Below are 20714 nucleotides of genomic sequence, written 5' to 3' on the forward strand. Positions count from 1 at the left end.
CAAAGGAGCACAGAGGGCTCTTGGGTCAATCATGGGAAATGAAGGAGCATGTACGAGAATAGTGACTTGTACTGCATTGTTACATTACGCACCTCCTCGTTAGTATAGTGGTGAGTATCCCCGCCTGTCACGCGGGAGACCGGGGTTCAATTCCCCGACGGGGAGATACAAATTTTTTTTTCCCCATGTGGACTAAAAAGGGTCACTTTTTGTGGAGGACGTATAAAGACCTGACTTATGTATAAATAAATACAGAAATAAGTACATAAATGCATAAATAAATCAATGACTGTGTCTAAACGGAAACGAATGGTATTGCCGATGTTCTGCACGTCTGCACAGAATCTCGTTTATTTATTTACATATTAGTTAGATTTAATTTCCTTTCAGTCCTCACTTTCCCTTTTACTCTGGCCTTCAAAATAAGAGCCCTGGCTTCGGCTACAACAAGGCCCTGTCCAAACCTATTGACAAGAACAAGATGGCTTGCAATAGTAATACTAATCCAAGTGTAAAGTGACCCTTTTAGTCTTTGCTAAATGTTTTTGCTAAATGTATCTCCCCGTCGGGGATTTCCCCGGTCTCCCGCGTGACAGGCGGGGATACTCACCACTATACTAACGAGGAGGTGCGTAATGTAACAATGCAGTACCCTTCTTGACCACAACACATTAGTGGATGGAGAGTACTGAAAGAGAAATCACCATTTTTCACACGTATTGTTAAGATTCACTCTTTTAACTTTTTCTAGTCATTCTTTATGGTAGTTTCTTAACACTGTGGATGTAATATATTGTTGGCCACTAACGCCTGCATGTTTCAGTGAGTGAAACATCGATGCCAGAGGAGAATCTGGATATCAGCACATATCGAATCCAACCTCCACACATGCATCAAATCAATTAAAAAACAATATTTTGCCAATATTTTAGAGACAACCCCCCCTAATCTCACAAATCGTGTTTCCAGGGGAGCTCATGCCTCATCAAGGGGGGCTCAGACCCCCCTGGCTGCCCCGTAGTTCGCACCATGGAGAGACTGTTAAAGTCTAGTATGTAATATTAAACAGCAAAAATCATATTTTTCAAATCAAGACTGATATTCTGCTGCATCCAAAAAAATAATTAATTAACAGTTTTACCTGTTATTCAAGTTAGAAATAAGCGGAACATTTTGATTAGAATGTCTTTGGTTTGTGGACAAATAAGACTCAAAGTTCAAGTTCAAGTTTAACCTTTTTTTATCCTTCAAAAATTAAACATAACAACAACATTGTGCACACAACACAATTGAGACACTCCTTCTCCACAACCAATGACAGAGTCCACCTGTACAGAACATGTAAGTCTGTAAATCTGTTCCTTGTGTTAGTGGTTAGGGTTATGGTTAGAGGATTACATCCGACATGTTCTATTTTTTTCTCTCCACTGTCCACCTCTCCTTTTCCATGGCATAAAAGGGTGAGGCCTGGAATTCCCTCCATGTCATTTCTTTCACCATACCTTGTGGTCTGTAGAGGTTAAGGACTTTCGGAGGGCAGTAAATGTACTTACCTGCCACTCCAGGAAACCCCGTGTGGATATGTTTGCTGTGGGGGCTCTGCTTCAGCGCCGTATGGCAGAAGCGGCACATTCTCCCCTGCGTTTGAGGAGCCACAGGTTCCATCAGTTTCCTCCTCTTGGCAGCCTTTTCCTCCACTCTGCCCTTTGTCAGCTGCAGCTCACGCTGAAAGAAGGCGGTCTGAGCAAACGCTTCAAAGGGCATCCTAGAGTCTGTCAGGCCCTCTGCAGAGTACCTCTGGAAGACCTTTGTGGAGCAGTAGTGGTAGCGCGTAGGGCCTTGTTGGTAAAAATGATGGATCGACGTTCCATCATTTTGGTGGCGCGACATCGGCTGCCCGCACGCATGACATGTTTTGCTCTGCCGGGGCTTTTGTTGCTGCTCCTGCCGCAGCAGCTGAACCTGTTGTAGCTGTTGCTGAAACTGCTGCTGCTGCTGCTGCAATATGTCCTGTAACATTTTCTGTACTTTGTCCTCTGCCAATGGCTTTTCAGGCGGCACTTGGTCCGGATTGACTGGATTGACAGTGGCTGGTGGCAGCACCACAACGGGGACACGGACAGTCTCACTTCCCCCAGTTTGCCACAGCTTCTGTGTCTCCAGTGGCAGAGGTGAGGTTTCTGGAACAAAGAAAAGCATTTTAAGAAAATGATTATTTTACCCAGGTTTATTGAGCTGATGTCGTTAAGTACATAAAGTAATTTACAGTGGCATTTGAAATGTTGGTCGAAACTGGTACTGACTTACCCATTATAGCTGGATGTCCCGTGCTTCCTTGGGACATCAGCTGTACATTATGGCTCTCAGCAGGTTGAAGCTGGGGCAGCTGGGCCACAGGTGCAGGAGTGGACGGGGCCAGGTTTGCGGATGGTGTCGGGCCAGGGGGGGGAGACACGGGAACCAGTGAGTCAGCCTTCCTGGTGTGGTCAGAGCGCAAGACCTGTCCAAAAGTGCCCTGCTGGAGCTTGCACATATCAGTGAGGCAGTCTGATAAGTAGGAGGCAGAGACAGAGACCCCACACCATCCATCTGCGTCATCATAGGCTCCAAACGACTGTGGCGCGTCTTCCTTCCTCACAGGCGTTTGCTGCCCACAAACCCCAGCCTCGGCGTCCCAGGTGTTCTGAATGCTGTAGAGGTATGCCAGGTGAGCCTGTTCATACTTGAGATGCAGCAGTTTGTTCACCTGCTTTGCCATGTCAGAAGGCGACTTGCCAGTGCGCCTCAGCTCATGAAGCACAGACTTACAAAAGGCCTTCTTGTAAGTCAGGAATGCTGGCACAATGTTTGTGAAGCGCTTTGGCAGTTTGTCCAGCCACCGAGGACTGTCGGCAAACCACATCCGCTTACACGTCTCGCAGCGAAGTCGCGAAGCAAAGATGTAGTATTGTCTGTTGGTGCCGACAATCACTCGCGGCCTTCCCACACCGGCTGAGACAACGTCTGGCTTTGGACAACCATGAAGGCAAGGGAGTACATAATTATCCCTCAGCCTCACCATTATGTCACTCTCAGGTTTCCAGATAAAAAACGGATGGAGCTGGAAGAGGTTGCGGGACGGGAGAGTTGACGCCGTGTCCATGAGTTCAGGCTGTGGGGGGAGACGCCATAGTGAAAGCGCGTGCCCTGGCTTGAGCATATGTTGGAACCCAGGCCACAGTCCCAGAGACTGGAGTTCTGTCCTCATCCAAATCTTCTGATGATGCGAGCAGCTCCAACTGTTTATGTCCTGATCTGCTGTCTGTGCCAGTGGGGAAGCCAAGGCAGGGGGCTCGGCTGTGGCAAGGAGAACCAAAGACAAATAAAATGTAGTGAGTGAGATGCAATCATTTTTATTGAACACAACAACCGAAGGACCAGCTGTTAGCAAAAAAGACTAGTGAGATGTCGAAACATTTGTGCTTTTTATTCTTTTTATTTTAGACTGTGTAATTAAAGGACAAATTGGGGGCACAGTCAGGCTTCAGAAAAGCATATGTAAATCAGCCTGTGATACACACCTGGTGCAGAGACAGTCCTCTCTAGCTCTTTGACCATACACTGCAGCTCAGCAGGAAGGGGCACAGGTCTCTTCACTGTCGGCGTGGCGGCGGGGGCTAGATAGAAAGACAACCAGATAAGAAAAAGCATTCCACATTAAGTTCATTTACGTACAACTTGTAATAGATTGACGGATGGAGGCACACATTCAAGAGCAATTACCATCCACTAGCGTCTTGTGTTGTTTCCCTTTAGTGTCAGCAGGTGGTATTGACAGTGAAGGACGGCACTTAAGGAGTCATTTAAATGTCAGTTACAAAAGTGACACAATCACTCAAATATCACTCATACGTATACTTGTATATATACTCATTACTTCACCTGCTAAGTCTTACAAATTCAAGGGGTACTGTTGTGACCCTGAGTCATAATTTTCATTTGAGTGCGATAGTGTGCTTTTGTTTTTCTCTGTGCTTTTCCCATCGGATTTGCAGGCGGTGGCTGGTGATTGGACTACAGACCTTTGCACCTCTTCTTCCTGACTCCCAACCAGACCGTGCCTTGCTGTGCTGAGCCAGGCTGCTGTGCTACTTTGTGACATTACAGCGATCTATGTTACACAGAGAGAGCAGACTCTCTAAAGTCCCTCACTGTGTTTGTTGGTTTGTTTTTATTATGGAGTTAGGTTAGTTGTTAATATATATAGATCGATTCGTTATTGTTGATGATTGATTTGTTGATTTGCTGTTGTTGTTGTTGTTGTTCTTTTGCCCTCATGCTTATACTACCCCTAGTTTGTGTAAGTTATGTTTTAGAGTTTGTTTATACACACATAAACACACTTGTGTATGGATTGATACTCAGTTATAACAATATTTAGCCTGTATTACTCTGAGCAGGGGAAGCAATATGAATTCTTACGTTGTCTAACATGCATGAAAAAAATGGGTACTTACCCTCAACGTTGAGGAAATCAATTCACGAACCCTATTGGTTAGTAGGAACACCATCATGCAAACACAATATTACATAACAAGGCCAGAACATGGCCGGAACACTGAAAACACACAAAGAGAACGGTTAAATTCATGGTTCCGTTCAATTTTGGAGAGCAATTCATGGTCTCTCAATCCAACAGGTGTGGACTTTCACTAAACCTGTTTTCGTTGACGTGGCTCGACCCGGTTCAGCTGACAACTAGGACGATGCTGAGGATGGAGCAGCAGCAGCAGCAGCAGCAGCTGGCAGTACACACAAAGATTCATTAGTATAGCAGACTCTCATTAAATAACAATCTTGAATGTTGAGTCAATAGAAAAACCAAGCAAAATAAATGACTTACAACACTCTAGTAGCTCTTTAGTGCTCAGCATTGCTCTCTCCAGCTCTAAGAGTGCTGTGACATTTTGGTTAAAATGAGCATATGTTTCGTGGCTGAGTTGTATTTGGATGTAAATGAATGCAGGTGGAATAAAAATTCATTCTATTTTGCTTTGATAACTGGTATCAAAGCACTGTTGCCTTTATGTGCATTATCAAAGCCCTTTTCTTGTATATTAACCTTCGTATGTGCCTTTGTAAATCTGCTATCATCAGAACCTGTACGACTTGTCAGTTTTACTGACTACCTGACCAGTTTAACTGCTGTCTAGCTACCGCTAACTGTGTGTGTGAGAAATAAACCTTCAGAAAGACAGTCGAGTGTGCATTTGGACTTTCTGGGTATCTCATAGGACTACTGGAATTAAGCTAAGTATCACTTCTGTAGGTCTTTCTTATTTGGTTGCTTTTTCATTTATTGCTATTGTATCTAGCTGGGTTGCTTGACTTTTGACTTGTCTGGGGAGTGGCCAACACAGCTGAGTAAGATTTAAACCAGACCCAAACCAGCATTTCTCAGTGTGCATTTGGACTATCTGGGTATCTCTTAAAAAGCAGCATTCACTTTGAAGCGGCAGCTTCTGTGGCAGACTCAGGAAGACAAAGACAAAGGAGTCTAAACCGGAGGAGGCTAAGTACCTGCCTGCTATTGTTTTTCTACCTTTCACATATGTGCACTTTTTCCATTCCTGTTCATGTTTTGTCTCGCAGATATTACAAACCTCACCTCACATTCACTCACAGCATCACCGTAATCTATCCTCACTTATTTATCCCACCCGCTCCACACACATCCACCACCTTGTTGCAGGGGGCCTGTGGAACTGCCAGTCAGAGGCCGAGCTGGGCGATAGCACTGGACCCCGCTTAAATCTGATTGGACCCCCCAGGTGCCCCCCCCAGATGATTGACATATCACGGTACCGCACGTCTTGTCGAAAGGAGCCAGTTGCATTTTTAAATCAGTGACGCCTCTTGTACACTAGTTAGAGATATCTACCACAAAGAGTTGTAATCCACATTTATTAGGAGAAGAGGAATAATCGCCACAGAAGAAGAGGACCGTTTATTGTGGCTGGAGTGTGGCAGGAGAAAAGGACAGAGGATCAACACACGACACAACGAAAAAGAAGAGAGGTAGGATAGACTTCATGGACAGTGAATCATTAGGAGCCACGGGTACAAAGTTAACAATGTTAACATTAAGTTACATCTCATGGCGTCTACAGATGAGCAGTGTCAGCTTCCAACGGCCGCGCCGCATTAACGTCTAACGTTACATTTAATTCGGGTTGCTGCTTAGGATGCATTTACATGTTTCTCCGATGATGATTTAGAGGAATGAAACTAGCAGACAATCAGATTTATTATAACTGTAAATTATACACACAAATCTGATCTCCTGTGTGAGATCTCTATCATCTGGTTGCTTTCCGGACTCTCTTAAAGAGGCCAGAGTGACCCCCCTCCTTAAAAACCCCGCCCTTGACCCGTCTGAGGTAAATAACTACAGACCTGTCTCTCTTCTTCCTTTTCTTTCCAAAACTCTGGAGCGTGCTATCTTTAATCAACTCTCTTCCTACCTTCACCGGAACAACCTTCTCGATCCTCTTCAGTCTGTGGTTTTAAAGCAGGTCACTCGACCGAATCTGCACTTCTTGCTGTCACTGAGCAACTCCACACTGCCAGGGCTGCCTCTCTCTCATCCTCTTGGACCTTTCTGCAGCGTTTGACACAGTTAACCACCAGAGCCTTACTTCCTCCCTTCAAGAACTAGGTGTCTCAGTGTCTGCACTTACCCTACTCTCATCCTATCTTCAAAACCGAACATACAGAGTAACCTGGAGAGGATCTGTGTCGGAGCCCTGTCCTCTAGCTACTGGGGTCCCTCAGGGTTCTGTCTTGGGCCCTCTCCTCTTCTCTTTGTACACCAACTCACTTGGTTCTGTTATTAACTCTCATGGTTGACACCCAACTCATTCTCTCTTTTCCCAGCTCCGAAACACATGTAGCAGAACGGATCTCCGCTTGTCTGACCGACATCTCTCAGTGGATGTCTGAGTATCACCTGAAACTCAATCTCGACAAGACCGAGTTTCTTTTTCTCCCAGGAAAGGGCTCTCCCACCACAGATCTGTCCATCACCCTCGACAACGCTGCGGTAGCTCCTTCTCATACCGCAAGGAACCTGGGTGTGACACTTGATGACCATCTCTCCCTCACTGCCAACATTGCTCGATCTTGCAGATACATGTTGCACAACATCAGAAGGATACAGCCTCTTCTAACCCAGAAGGCGGCACAGGTTCTGGTCCAGGCTCTTGTCATCTCACGCTTGGACTACTGCAACTCCCTCCTGGCTGGTCTCCTTGCGTGTGCCATACGACTTTGTAAGTCGCTTTGGATAAAAGCGTCTGCTAAATGACATGTAATGTAATGTAATGCAATGCAATGTAATGCAATGTAATGCCCGCCATACTTGTTCTGGTTGCCCCTTGCAGAAGGGATTATTGAGATTATTGAGAGGGTGATGCTACGACAGGTCTTTTTCACGCAAATCTCAAATGTTACGACGCATCTCATGGGACAATCGAAAATGATGGGTCAAATGTCAAGATCAGCAAGCATTGGTGGTTCAGTGGTAGAATTCTCGCCTGCCACGCGGGAGGCCCGGGTTCGATTCCCGGCCAATGCAACACCCTCTTTTTTTTTTCCTTAAGTATCTGGCATTTGATTTTTTATTTTCATTTACATTACACATAACTTTTATTCAATAATATAGTTTGTATGTAAGGCTTGTAGAAAGAGCTGCACAGCAGACATATGGATTTATAGGTTTAAACTATTGGTTGAGTTCAAGTTTAAAGCCAGTTGGGAGTCGTTTGACTCTCTAAACAGATTCCAGGTGGACTATCGCTTAAAGAATTGGAAAAAGTGTGTCAGTGTTTCTCCAGTTTCATTAATGTGGGTCCTAAATGTCATGATGAGGAGGTATGGGATCTCGCTCCTTGGTCTCGGAGAAACCAGGTGGCTTCAGTCAGGGTAGGCCAGGCTGGCGAGTGGAGAGACCATACTCTACTCAGGACATCCAGATGACTCTGCTCCACACACAGAGGGTCTAGCGTTCATGCTGTCCAAAGGAGCACACTTATCAGCTTATCAGCCAACTTACAAACCACGCATAAGAAAACAAACATCCAAGTGGTACCAACGACACTGATGATGAAGCCGAGGACCAGTTCTACGACCAACTACCTACCATTATCCAGGCCAGGAGAAGAAAGGACATCATGATCTTGATGGGAGACATGAACGCCAAGATAGGGGCAAACAACAACGGCTTTGGGTCAGTCATGGGAAAAGAAGGAGTAGGGACCATGAACGAGAATGGTGAGCGGTTCACAGCAGTGTGTGCAGACAACAACCTTGTCATAGGTGGGTCAGTATTCCAACACAAGAACATCCATAAAGCCACCTGGGTGTCTCCTGACCACACCACGGAAAACAAGACAGACCACATCTGCATTAGCCAGAAGTTTAGGCACACGTTGCTGGATGTCAGAGCTAGAAGACGAGCAGACGCAGGTTCTGACCACCACCACCTCACAGCAAAGATCCAGCTGAAGCTACAACACACAGCTTTTTCAGGATATAGGTACATCAGAACTCTACAAAGTGGCACAACTGGTACCAAGCCCTAGAAATAGAAAACCCAGGCACAGTAGAGGGGATATGGACAGGTCTGAAAAACATTTGAAAAGACACATGCGAAGAAGTGATAGGGAGAAGGAAGACCAATAACAAGCTCTGGATATCCAAAGATACAGACAGAAAAGTGAGTGAGAGGAGGGAGATAAAAGAGGCAGAAGAAATTCATCGAGGATTTAGGGATGGAGGACGAAGGGCTGTTGTGGCAACATCTTGCTTCGTCGATGGCCTACGTTCCTCTAGGAATTTAAAGGCCGAAGAAGAAGAAGATATATTTCAATCAAAATATCACTGTAAAACCTATTAATAATATTTAAATGATAAATAATCAGAAACGTTCATGTTTCCGGATACTGTCAACAATATCACCAAACAAACCTGGTACCAGTTGATATGAAACATTCTTCATACACGTGAATAAAAAGCATGAATTCACTATTTGAACAAAAAAGCTTCCACTTACTTTGAAAAGTACAAAACCTTCGTAAAACATGTCGAGGAACGTGAAAAAAGACGCTGTCTTCTGTTTCTCCGCTGCGGCTGTGCCATCTCTTCTTTTCACTCAGAAATGACCGTCTCCTTACTGCTCAGCCAAGCGGGAAACAGCGCCACCAAAAACCTACTTGTGGTCAGAAATATATTACATCCGTAGTGGTTTAGCACTACCATAGAGAATGAATGGGAAACGTTTTAGGGCCGTTTAGCCAAATAACTATGGGCTGCAATGCACTGGCCCGGGTTCGATTCCCGGCCTATGCGACAGTCTTTATTTTTCCTTGCGTATTCTGGCATTTGATTTTGTAATATATACATGTAGAGTAATACATAGATAATAGATCGATAGCTACCACTGTAATACCTATTACTAATAATATTCACATACTAGATATATTGAAATCAAAGTACCACTGTAAAACCAGCGCCGCCAAAAACCTACTTGTGGTCAGAAATATATTACATACGTAGTGGTTTAGCACTACCATAGAGAATGAATGGCAAACGTTTTAGGGCCTTTTAGCCAAATAACTATGGGCTGCAATGCACTGGCCCGGGTTCGATTCCCGGCCTATGCGACAAATCTTTATTTTTCCTTGCGTATTCTGGCATTTGATTTTGTAATATATACATGTAGAGTAATACATAGATAATAGATTGATAGCTACCACTGTAATACCTATTACTGATAATATTCACATACTAGATATATTGAAATCAAAGTACCACTGTAAAACCAGCGCTGCCAAAAACCTACTTGTGGTCAGAAATATATTACATACGTAGTGGTTTAGCACTACCATAGAGAATGAACGGCAAACGTTTTAGGGCCTTTTAGCCAAATAACTATGGGCTGCAATGCACTGGCCCGGGTTCGATTCCCGGCCTATGCGACAAATCTTTATTTTTCCTTGCGTATTCTGGCATTTGATTTAATATATACATGTAGAGTAATACATAGATAATAGATAGATAGCTACCACTGTAATACCTATTACTAATAATATTCACATACTAGATATATTGAAATCAAAGTACCACTGTAAAACCAGCGCCGCCAAAAACCTACTTGTGGTGGTCAGAAATATATTACATACGTAGTGGTTTAGCACTACCACAGAGAATGAATGGGAAACGTTTTAGGGCCGATTAGCCAAATAACTATGGGCTGTAGTGCACTGGCCCGGGTTCGATAATCTTTATTTTTCCTTGCATATTCTGGCATTTGATTTAATATATACATGTAGAGTAATACATAGATAATAGATGGACAGCTACCACTGTAATACCTATTACTAATAATATTCACATACTAGATATATTGAAATCAAAATACCACTGTAAAACCAGCGCCGCCAAAAACCTACTTGTGGTCAAAAATATATTACATCCATTGGTGGTTTAGCACTACCATAGAGGTTGAATGGGAAACGTTTTAGGGCCGTTTAGCCAAATAGCTGCAGCCCTTATTTATTTGGCTAAACGACCCTAAAACGTTTCCCATTAGACCTCTATGGTAGTGCTAAACCACTATGGATGTAATATATTTTTGACCACAAGTAGGTTTTTGGCGGCGCTGTTTCCCGCTTGGCTGAACAGTAAGGAGACGGTCTTTTCTGAGTGGAAAGAAGAGGTGGCACAGCATGAACGTTTCTGATTATTTATCATTTAAATATTATTAACAGGTTTTACAGTGATATTTTGATTTCAATATATCTAGTATATGAATATCATTATTAATAGGTGGTGCATTGCCCGGGAATGGGGCCCATAGTTATTTAGCTAAACGGCCCTCAAACGTTTCCCATTCATTCTCTATGGTAGTGCTAAACCACTACGGATGTAATATATTTCTGACCACGAGTAGGTTTTTGGCGGCACTGTCGGCCTATGCGACAATCTTTATTTTTCCTTGCGTATTCTGGCATTTGATTTTGTAATATACATGTAGAATAACAGATAATAGATAGATAGCTACCACTGTAATACCTATTACTTATAATATTCACATACTAGATATATTGAAATCAAAATACCACTGTAAAACCAGCGCCGCCAAAAACCTACTTGTGGTCAGAAATATATTACATCCGTAGTGGTTTAGCACTACCATAGAGGTTGAATGGGAAACTCTTTAGGGCCGCTTAGCCAAATAACTTTGCAGCCCATATTTATTTGGCTAAACGACCCTAAAACGTTTCCCATTCATTCTCTATGGTAGTGCTAAACCACTACGGATGTAATATATTTCTGACCACGAGTAGGTTTTTGGCGGCACTGTCGGCCTATGCGACAATCTTTATTTTTCCTTGCGTATTCTGGCATTTGATTTTGTAATATACATGTAGAATAACAGCTAATAGATAGATAGCTACCACTGTAATACCTATTACTTATAATATTCACATACTAGATATATTGAAATCAAAATACCACTGTAAAACCAGCGCCGCCAAAAACCTACTTGTGGTCAGAAATATATTACATCCGTAGTGGTTTAGCACTACCATAGAGAATGAAAGGGAAACGTTTTAGGGCCGTTTAGCCAAATAACCTTGCAGCCCATATTTATTTGGCTAAACGGCCCTAAAACGTTTCCCATTCAACCTCTATGGTAATAACAATAATAATAATATTATTATAATATATTTCCTCGATGCAAAATGAGGAACGCTTCACGAATTTGCGTGTCATCCTTGCGCAGGGGCCATGCTAATCTTCTCTGTATCGTTCCAATTTTAGTATATGTGTTACCGAAGTAACACGTTTCAAGGAGAGTCTCTGTGAGGTATATACAGGCCTCAAGGTTAACTGTGTAGTTCAGTCATGGTGGCAGGTCTACGGACATTATAACTGTTAAGTTTGTTTTTATGAAACTCTAAAACAGTGGCCTCGTGTTTCTAAGCATTTCAATACAAATTTAATACAGACTTTTTTTTTTTACCGTTTTTCTTGTATATTTTACGGGTTTGTTGTTGGCCAGCTCCCGGGGCTGATGGGTAATGTGGACTGATGGGTAAGATGGATTCCAAAATCCACCAGGCGGTCTGCACACTGCAGAAAAAACAACTAACAAACCCTAATTTCCCACGTCTATTGAGCTTTAGCAATCATCACCACTGCTTCCCTCTGAAATATCTGCTCATGGGTTTGAGCACAGCCTTTCTTGTCCTATTGTGTGTTTGATTATATGAACGTGCAGTACCTCGAAATGTCCACAGAGCGTCAGTGTCGGACTGCGTTGGCCATGCTTGTGAGTCGGCGGAGTTTGGCACACTGGAACGGCGAGTCGTACTTCTTTCAATGGATTGCAAGATGTCTAATTGCAAATGGACATATATTAACAAAGTGAAACCAAAATTAGACATTAAATGTATACATAAGTATCATGCGAGCAGCTCCAACTGTTTATATCACCATCTGCTGTCTGTGCCAGTGGGGGAGAAAAGGCAGGGGGCTCGAGTAACATGTAACAAGTGGTGGCAGAGTAACATCTTCAGAGTAGTTAAAAGTAGTAGTAGCAACATCTTACTGTGTGGTGGCTCAGGTGTAGTATGAGCAGTTGGTCTGAGTGTCGGTCGGGGCACAACAACAGAAGGACCAGCTGTTAGCACAAGGGTGGAAGAAGAAAAAGTGAGTCAGAAAAGAGTTATGAAAACATCTTACTGGGTGGTGGCTCAGAGGTGCGAGCAACTCTTTACTTTATCATCATGTATTTACTTAACTGGTGGGCACGTAACAAAAAAAAGAATGAAGATATTTCTCGACTCAGGGGAAACGGGGGAAAAATACTACCCGTATTCTCAGTAGCGTACCGCGGGGTTTCAGTCAGGGCCTTCAGTAAAAAAAAAAACTAAAAAAAAACCGCACAAACACAACCACATATAAAACACACTATTATGCACTATATTCACGAGACAGTTGATCTGCAACAACCATAGCGCACACGCACACCACTGCGCATCTAGGCTACTGTATCATTACCACCACATCTTCCGTTATGTCACTTAGCAACCGCAATTTCACAAGCCACTATATGACACAAAAACAAGATTCCACATAAGCATAGGCGTCAGATACACGGGGGAACACGTCCCCGGCACTATTTATGATCAACAGTTTTGTCCTCACCACTTCTAAAAAATGTTAGCAATTTATCATTATCACTCGAACTCCCGGAAATTATGTATTGAAATAATTTCCTTCTTTTCTCCAAACGATCACCGTGAAAAGTGCACACGAAGGAGATCAGAAACATGATCGATCGGTGGTGTTAATGCAGTGGCCATAGCTCACTTCAAAACCCGTCCAAAGGTTCAAACGTCGTTGATGACAACAGCGGGGGCTAGCGCCAGGCACATCACTGGGCCTGGGGCGTTCTGTCACTATGCATCAAATTTTGATTGGCCGACGACACACGTCAGTCAAAGTTATAACCAAATAGGAAATGGCAGCTTCAACGAAAGGCCAGCAATACTACTAGAGCAGGTCCACGGAGCTATGATGCGTTTAATGACATATGGAAAATAACTATTCTTTCTGGAAATATAATCATAACATACTGAAAAAGTAATTGAATTCAGACAAGTTCAGACACACATCTTTAATCACATCACGGTCTTTAATTATCTTTAATTATTAATAATAATAATTATTATTATTAGTTTGTTTTTAATATTATGGAGTTAGATAAGTTGTTAATATATATAGATCGATTCGTTATTGTTGCGATTTAACCGTTGTTAAATCGCTGTCGCAGCTCCAAAACTTTGGAATGCTCTGCCCCTCCACATAAGACAGGCCTCGTCCTTGTCTGTTTTTAAATCCCTTCTTAAAACCCACCTTTTCTCTTTGGCCTTTGACACTTCATGAGACGTTTGGTTTTATTTATTTTACATATTTTAATTTGAATAGAATTTATGGTTTTTTATTGTATGCTGCTAATTCTTATTGTATTTTATGATTCTAATTTATTTTAAGCTGTTTTATCTAATTTTGAACCTTTTATTATTATGCCTTTTATTTATTCTGTACAGCACTTTGGTCCATTGTGGTTTGTTTAAAGTGCTTAACAAATAAAGTTGGATTGGATTGGATTGGATACTACCCCTAGTTTGCGTAAGTAATATTTTAGATTGAGTTTATTTATACACACATTCACACACTTGTATATGGATTGATACTCACTTATAACAATATTTAGCCTATATTAGTCTGAGCAGGGGAAGCAATATGAACTCTTATGTTGTCTTACATGCATGAAGAAGGAAAAGAAGAAAAAAATGGGTACTTACCCTCAACGTTGAGGAAATCAATTCATGAACCCTATTGGTAAGTAGGAACACCAGCATGCAAACACAATATTAGTGGCTGAACATGGCCTGAACACAGAACAAGGCCAGAACATGGCTAGTGCATACTGAATTAATTTAGTATTACTAATTCATTGGGACAAAGAACAATAAGCTGTCCTTGCTGTGTCCCTGGGTCATTGTCACTACCGCAGCCTCTTCACTTTCAACATGTCTGCTGAGGTCCACGGTGTACTCAACATCATTCCCCAAGAGCCACCGGAAGGATTTCCCCTTATACTTCCCGAACTGCAGGATTTACTGCCCCACCACGTCCGTCTCGTCTGAGGCGTCCCCTGCCCTCACACGGACCACAGCCAGGGCATTCTCCCTCACAGCGTCCTCCCTCAGAGGTGCAGATGTGTCCTGCAGCGAAGGGTCGCCCTTGAGGAGCTTTGGTGCATCACTTGGCTCCTGAAGATGGTGCCCCCAAGGACCCCTACAGAGGTTCACCGGTTTCCTGCCAGGAAAAAAGGCGAAGCTCTGCTCCATGATAGCCTGTGGTGTACAGTAGGAGAAAGAAAACAAAAACAAATATTAGTTATATAAAACATGCACATCTTTGCATACCTTTGTGATATGAGAACAGTGAAATACCTTATTTGTAGCCTTATACATTCTTATACATAGAATAATAGATAATGGATGGATGGCTACCACTGTAACACCTATTACTAATAATATTCACATACCAGATATATTGAATAGATAATAGATAGATAGCTACCACTGTAACACCTATTACTAATAATATTCATATACTAGATATATTGAAATCAAAATATCACTGTAAAACCTATTCATAATAGTTAAATAATAAATAATCAGAAACGTCCATGTTTCTGGACACTGTCAACAATAAGGGCACTTTGTGTGGCATGTGGAACTATCGGCTGCCTTATTATAGCAGTGAGAGATTATTAAAAAAAACATTACAGGCCCTGTGGCGCATGTTCAATGTAATTACATATTTATTTATGTCAACATGTTAAGAACTAAAGGTGTCAGAACTGTCGTACAAAGTGTCGTGAGTGAAGAGTGAGCATTGGCACTCTAAACTTTAGAGAGTGCCAATGCTCACTCTCTAAAGTGAGCAAGAGTGAGCATACGTTAAGCATACGTGTTCATTATGTAGCCTAAAGTAAACCTACACAATACCAAATATTCAGCTTAAGTGTACTGATAGATTCACATGTTGTACTAATGACAAGCTCTACCGACATTAGTTATGAGAAGGTCATCACGTCATATGAGTGATTTGGGCTAGCCTCTAGCTTGTTAAGCAGGTCGGCTAATTTATGCTCAGCTGTGGTGGCTACTTCAAAACAGAGACAAGTTACAGCTTGGCAACTGAGGCTTAGGGGGGCAAACAAAATACATAATATAACAAAATACACTCGACTCAATTCATTTATGTGTTACCTGGCTGGTTGGACAGGGCCGGGAGCAGGTGTGTGCGGGCTACAGATGTGCACTGCTGCTGCAACTTCCACTTACTTTGAAAAGTTCAAAACGTTCGTAAAATATGTCGAGGAACGTGGAAAAAAGACGTTGTCTTCTGTTTCTCTGCTGCTGTTGTGCCACCTCTTCTTTTCACTCAGAAAAGACCGTCTCCTTACTGTTAAGCCAAGCGGGAAACAGCGCCCCCAAAAACCTACTTGTGGTCAAAGATATATTACATACGTAGTGGTTTAGCACTACCATAGAGAATGAATGGGAATCGTTTAAGGGCCGTTTAGCTCAATAACTATGGGCCCCATTCCCGGGTACGATTCCCGGCCAGTGCAACAGTCTTCTTTTTTTTTTTAACCCTAACCCATGGATCTGTTTTTGTGTTTACATTATTTTCATTTACATTCCACGCAGCTTTTATTTGATCATATAGTTTGTATGTAAAGTTTATATCGCGATCCAATAAATAAGTGTTTCTTCTTCTTTGATTTGTGCAATTAGCAAAACATACGTGTTAGGGGAGCGCTGCTCAGTAGTTAGCATGAAGCTGATTCACCATAGTTAACTCACCATGTTTGGAGGTCCCTCTTCCTCTGTGGTCTCTCTGCTAATTTAACCTAACGTTCAGCTAGCAACCTGTGTGTGTACAAATTAGCAACATGCTAATTCAAAGTTACACATTGTCTGCGTTCATGAATACAAACTGGATAAGTAGTGAGTTGTAGACAACGAGGATACTTGCCAAAACATGTTGCAATCACAATAAGCTCTGTGTATGTTATGTCTTAGTAATGCACCTTTAAGGCTAATGAGTGTTAAGCCCTCCCCGGCTCCGTTCTGTCTCGGTTGTTGATGCACGGCTGCTGCGCTGTTTTAGATGTACAGAAAACGAGTAAAAAGCTTCTGAGTTACTGTACTGGCCTCCGTCTCCTTTGGTGTTCGTGATTTAATAATCACAATAATTCCAGGAAAGACGTCATAGTGTACATACAAGTATACGAATATTATTATTAATAGGTATTACAGTGGTAGCTATCTATCTATTATCTATCTATTATTCTATATGTATATATTACAAAATCAAATGCCAGAATACGTAAGGAAAAATAAAGATGGTTTAATTGGCTGGGAATCGAACCCGGGCCTCCCGTGTATCCTGGGCCCCAGAGTTCTTTAGCTAAACGGCCCTAAAACTTTTCCCATTCATTCTCTATGGTAGTACGAAACCACTACAGACGTAATGCGCCTCCCGGCCACTCGCACTTTTGGCGCTGTAACCGCTTCAACTCCTTCTCTCTACCATACCCACAATGAATGAACACTTCTTCATTCAATGTGACTGATAGTGATGGGAATTCCGGCTCTTTGCGGAGAGCCGGCTATTTTGGCTCCCAAGTGGCTCCTCAGATTTTTTGTTACTTAAATTAATTTATTACCAAATTATGTGTAAAATGAATAATGTAAAAAAAAACATAAAATATTACATATGTATAGTATTTATATGGCTTTATTAATAAACTTAACATAACTATACATAAATAAACCATGTTATACTTTTCAATAAAGTGGCATGTAACTGACATGTAGGATGTGGTGGTTCGGGATGTCCAGCAGTCAGTTGTCAAACAAACACATGTGGCTTTTTTGACGCTTTCTAGGAGTAAAGCACATTCTTTGTCATATAGGCCTGGGAAGATTTTTTTGGGAAAGCGTTTTCCTGCTTGGAAGTGTATACATTGGATTGAGAGCATAAGTATAACTTCGAAATCCTTTGTCTTCCACGATGGAAAATGGCTGAAAATCTTGTGCTATCATTTTAGCCAGTTTCTCATCAACTGAGTCTCGTTTTGCTGGGGTCATAGCCTTTTGCAAAAACTGGCTAATAGAGCTCTGGGATGTAGGTCTACTAGGTGGCTGTGGTGGTGATATACTGGCTGATGCTACAGACATAGGAGCAGCAACAGTCGCAGGAGTTGACACACTGGCACCTTCATTAGCAGAGTCCCTTGCCGGTCTTTTCTCCAACTCCATTAATTGCACTGTTGGATGATTAGTTCGCATAAGCCTGTGCAGGTTGTTTGTGGAGCCTGCTCGATATGAATTTTTTATTTTACAAAGTGTACACTGCCTTTCCGGAGTCTAACACTTTAAAATGTGTCCACATTTTACTCCTTTTCCTGCTGTCACTCATCTTCGGTAAAATGGTAAAATCCTCCTCTCACTCTCGTCTCTCTCCCTTCTGGTCGTGTGAGCTGCATAGTGTCTGTAACCCCTACCCTCCCCCCTCCTGCGCAGAGTGTTGTTAACTCAGCTGATGTGTCTGTAACCCCTCCCCCTCCTGCTCAGTGTAGTCTCACTGACGCTGCCACAGCCACACATCTTGACCAATGCAAGCCGCATTGGTCAAGATGTGTAAAAGACAATTTTTAAAAAAAGAAGAAGATATTTACCTATTTACAGCTTGTTTCGGTGAATCTCGGACGCGACATGTAACTTTTCAGAAATGTGATATATCTCCGTTTTTTTATGTCCGTTTCACACGTAGTCTATATATTTTATAATATTTTCGTTTAAATCTGTGTGTTTTGTGTGTGTGAGAGAGAAATGTTTACATGGCACATAAAGTGTGTATAATGTGAATTTTGCATTTTCAAAATGATAATGATTCACCACTGTCTATATCTACTGAGGAGGAAAATACTATAAGTAAGTGGTGAAGTCATGACCCTTTGTTCACGTTCCTTTTATTCAGTCCTGCTGACTTCACACCTCACCAGATCAATGAAAGTAAACACCTCACCTTCAACTGACGGTTGTGCCAGCATTCCTGACTTACAAGAAGGCCTTTTGTAAGTCTGTGCTTCATGAGCTGAGGCGCACTGGCAAGTTGCCTTCTGACATGGCAAACCAGGTGAAAAAACTGCTGCATCTTAAAGGGGACATATTATGCAAAATCAACTTTTTAACCATTTCAATACTAAATTTGGGACTCTGGAGGCCCTACCAGTCGCCAAAGTGTGGAAAAAGAATACTCAGTCATGTTTTCGTGGTCCCCCTTAGTGTAAGTATAGGCGATAAAACACTCGATGTTGAATTCCCTGCGCTTATGGACGGCAGCATGCGCATTTCACCACAAATGTTACCACCCCACCAGTAAGTTTACTTCGAGAGCTCCACCTTAGCTCCACCTTGTCCCTGCAAGAGTGCAGGCGAGGGAGGAAGAGCGGTATTATGTCAATGCGGAGGGACAAGTGTGCTGTTCGAGGAGCACAGTGTTTTACATAAACTTCCAGCCTCAGAGGATTTTATATATGAAGCTAATGTGCCGGACAAAGTCAGCAAAAGTGTGTTTGTGTGTTCGCACCACTTCGCATCAGACTGCGGCCAGCGGTCACCGTATTTAGTCAGCGAACGTATTTCACCGACGTACAAACACACATCAGCGGTGGCGATCAGCGGTGCTGCACTCTCTGTGAAAATCAGTTAAAAAGACATAGGGACAGCACCACTGATCGCCACCGCTGATTGCGAGCGGCGAGCTGCCTAATTTGGCACTGTATGTGACTGATCGCCAGCTCCGGAGCATACAGTCACCGGTCTTGATACAGTCACATACAGCGGCAGTTTATGCAGCTCGCCGCGTGCCGCTGGCGATCAGTGGTGGCGAGGTCTCCGGAGCACAGTCACCAGTCTGATACAGTCTCATACAGCGGCAGTTTATTCAGCTCGCCGCACGGCGCTGGAGATCAGTGGTGCTGTCCCCAAGTGTTTTTAACTGATTTACAGTACGGCACTGTTCGGCTTGATCCTTATGTAGGACGTCTCTTCCTGCACTCTCACTCCTGACGGCACTCTCGCTGTTTTCCGTGCACGCTGCCTTGTTGATATTGTAAGAGAACTAGTGGAGGGAGGGGGAAACGAATAGAGCTGTATAGCGCTGTAAAGAGGACAAATCAGAAACCCCCTGGATGAAGTGGGTGTGTGTTTGCCTGTGTCTCATTTGCATATAAAGGGACCATGCACGAAAACCAAGCGTTCTGAAAGGGGCGGGTTTAGCAGGGTTATTGAACTGCTATGATGCTTCATCCTTATGGTATTTTGACCAAAGCATGTCACTGACATGTTAATTATTTAATGGGGGAAATAGGGTATCCCTTTAAGTATGAACAAGCTCACCTGGCATACCTCTGCAGCATTCAGAACACCTGGGACAAGGCGGCTGGGGTTTATGGGCAGAGAACCTGGTGAGGAAGGAAGACGCACCATAATATTTTGGAACCTATGATGACACAGCGGGATGGAGTGGAGTCTCTGTCTCTGCCTACTACTTAGCTGACTGCCTCATTGATGAGTATCGGCGCCAACATCCAGCAATCACTAAGCTCCTGCAGGGCACTTCGTGCACTCTGACCACACCAGGAAGGTGTCATCAGGCACCATGTCCAGTTATGCCATCATGAACGAGAACTGGATGATGGCCTCCTGGGTCATGGTGCAATCGGAAACAGAGAAGTCCCTTAAGCTTATGTACCAGGGTTAGCGAAGAGGTACGATGATGCTGGGGTAGAAAAGGCCAAGTACCACTGGGTTGACAGGTGAGAAATATCTGCATCTCCTTTTATTAGTGAAAACAGTTAACATAGTAAGAAAATTACGACAATAACAATAACAAATAAATAACAAACTGGTTCAAATCACAAATAGTGTTCTTAACATTTTTTTTAGTCTAATCACCTCCTCCTGTTCAGGGACTGCTGTGCGCCATTCGGAATCCCTGACCTTCAACAC

The 20714-nt window shown here is 42.9% G+C and overlaps 1 protein-coding gene and 3 non-coding genes across 5 annotated transcripts; 2 read left to right on the forward strand and 2 right to left on the reverse strand.

The window, feature by feature from the left end:
• Positions 1 to 93: 93 nt before the first annotated feature.
• trnad-guc lies at positions 94 to 165 on the forward strand. Its single transcript has one exon. It is a non-coding gene; the product is annotated as a tRNA-Asp (tRNA).
• A 1075-nt stretch (positions 166 to 1240) lies between these two features.
• LOC122765335 lies at positions 1241 to 16063 on the reverse strand. Of its 2 annotated transcripts, XM_044019529.1 has the most exons (10): positions 15897 to 16063; positions 14418 to 14972; positions 12656 to 12727; positions 12329 to 12442; positions 4698 to 4781; positions 4497 to 4597; positions 3763 to 3829; positions 3561 to 3656; positions 2308 to 3336; positions 1241 to 2180 (listed from the first exon to the last, which is right to left on the reverse strand). In XM_044019529.1, exons 6-10 carry the CDS (start codon positions 4551 to 4553, stop codon positions 1411 to 1413), a joined length of 2019 nt encoding a protein of 672 aa, XP_043875464.1. In that variant the 5' UTR covers positions 4554 to 4597; positions 4698 to 4781; positions 12329 to 12442; positions 12656 to 12727; positions 14418 to 14972; positions 15897 to 16063; the 3' UTR covers positions 1241 to 1410. The 2 variants fall into 2 exon arrangements, with proteins under 2 accessions (XP_043875464.1, XP_043875463.1); XM_044019528.1 differs by having other exon boundaries at positions 4497 to 4781.
• On the forward strand, positions 7545 to 7615 carry trnag-gcc. Its single transcript has one exon. It is a non-coding gene; the product is annotated as a tRNA-Gly (tRNA).
• On the reverse strand, positions 11783 to 11888 carry LOC122765661. The gene has a single exon (XR_006359999.1). It is a non-coding gene; the product is annotated as a U6 spliceosomal RNA (small nuclear RNA).
• Positions 16064 to 20714: the final 4651 nt, after the last annotated feature.

This window comes from Solea senegalensis, linkage group LG2, assembly GCF_019176455.1.
Source record: "Solea senegalensis isolate Sse05_10M linkage group LG2, IFAPA_SoseM_1, whole genome shotgun sequence".
NCBI lineage: Eukaryota > Metazoa > Chordata > Actinopteri > Pleuronectiformes > Soleidae > Solea > Solea senegalensis.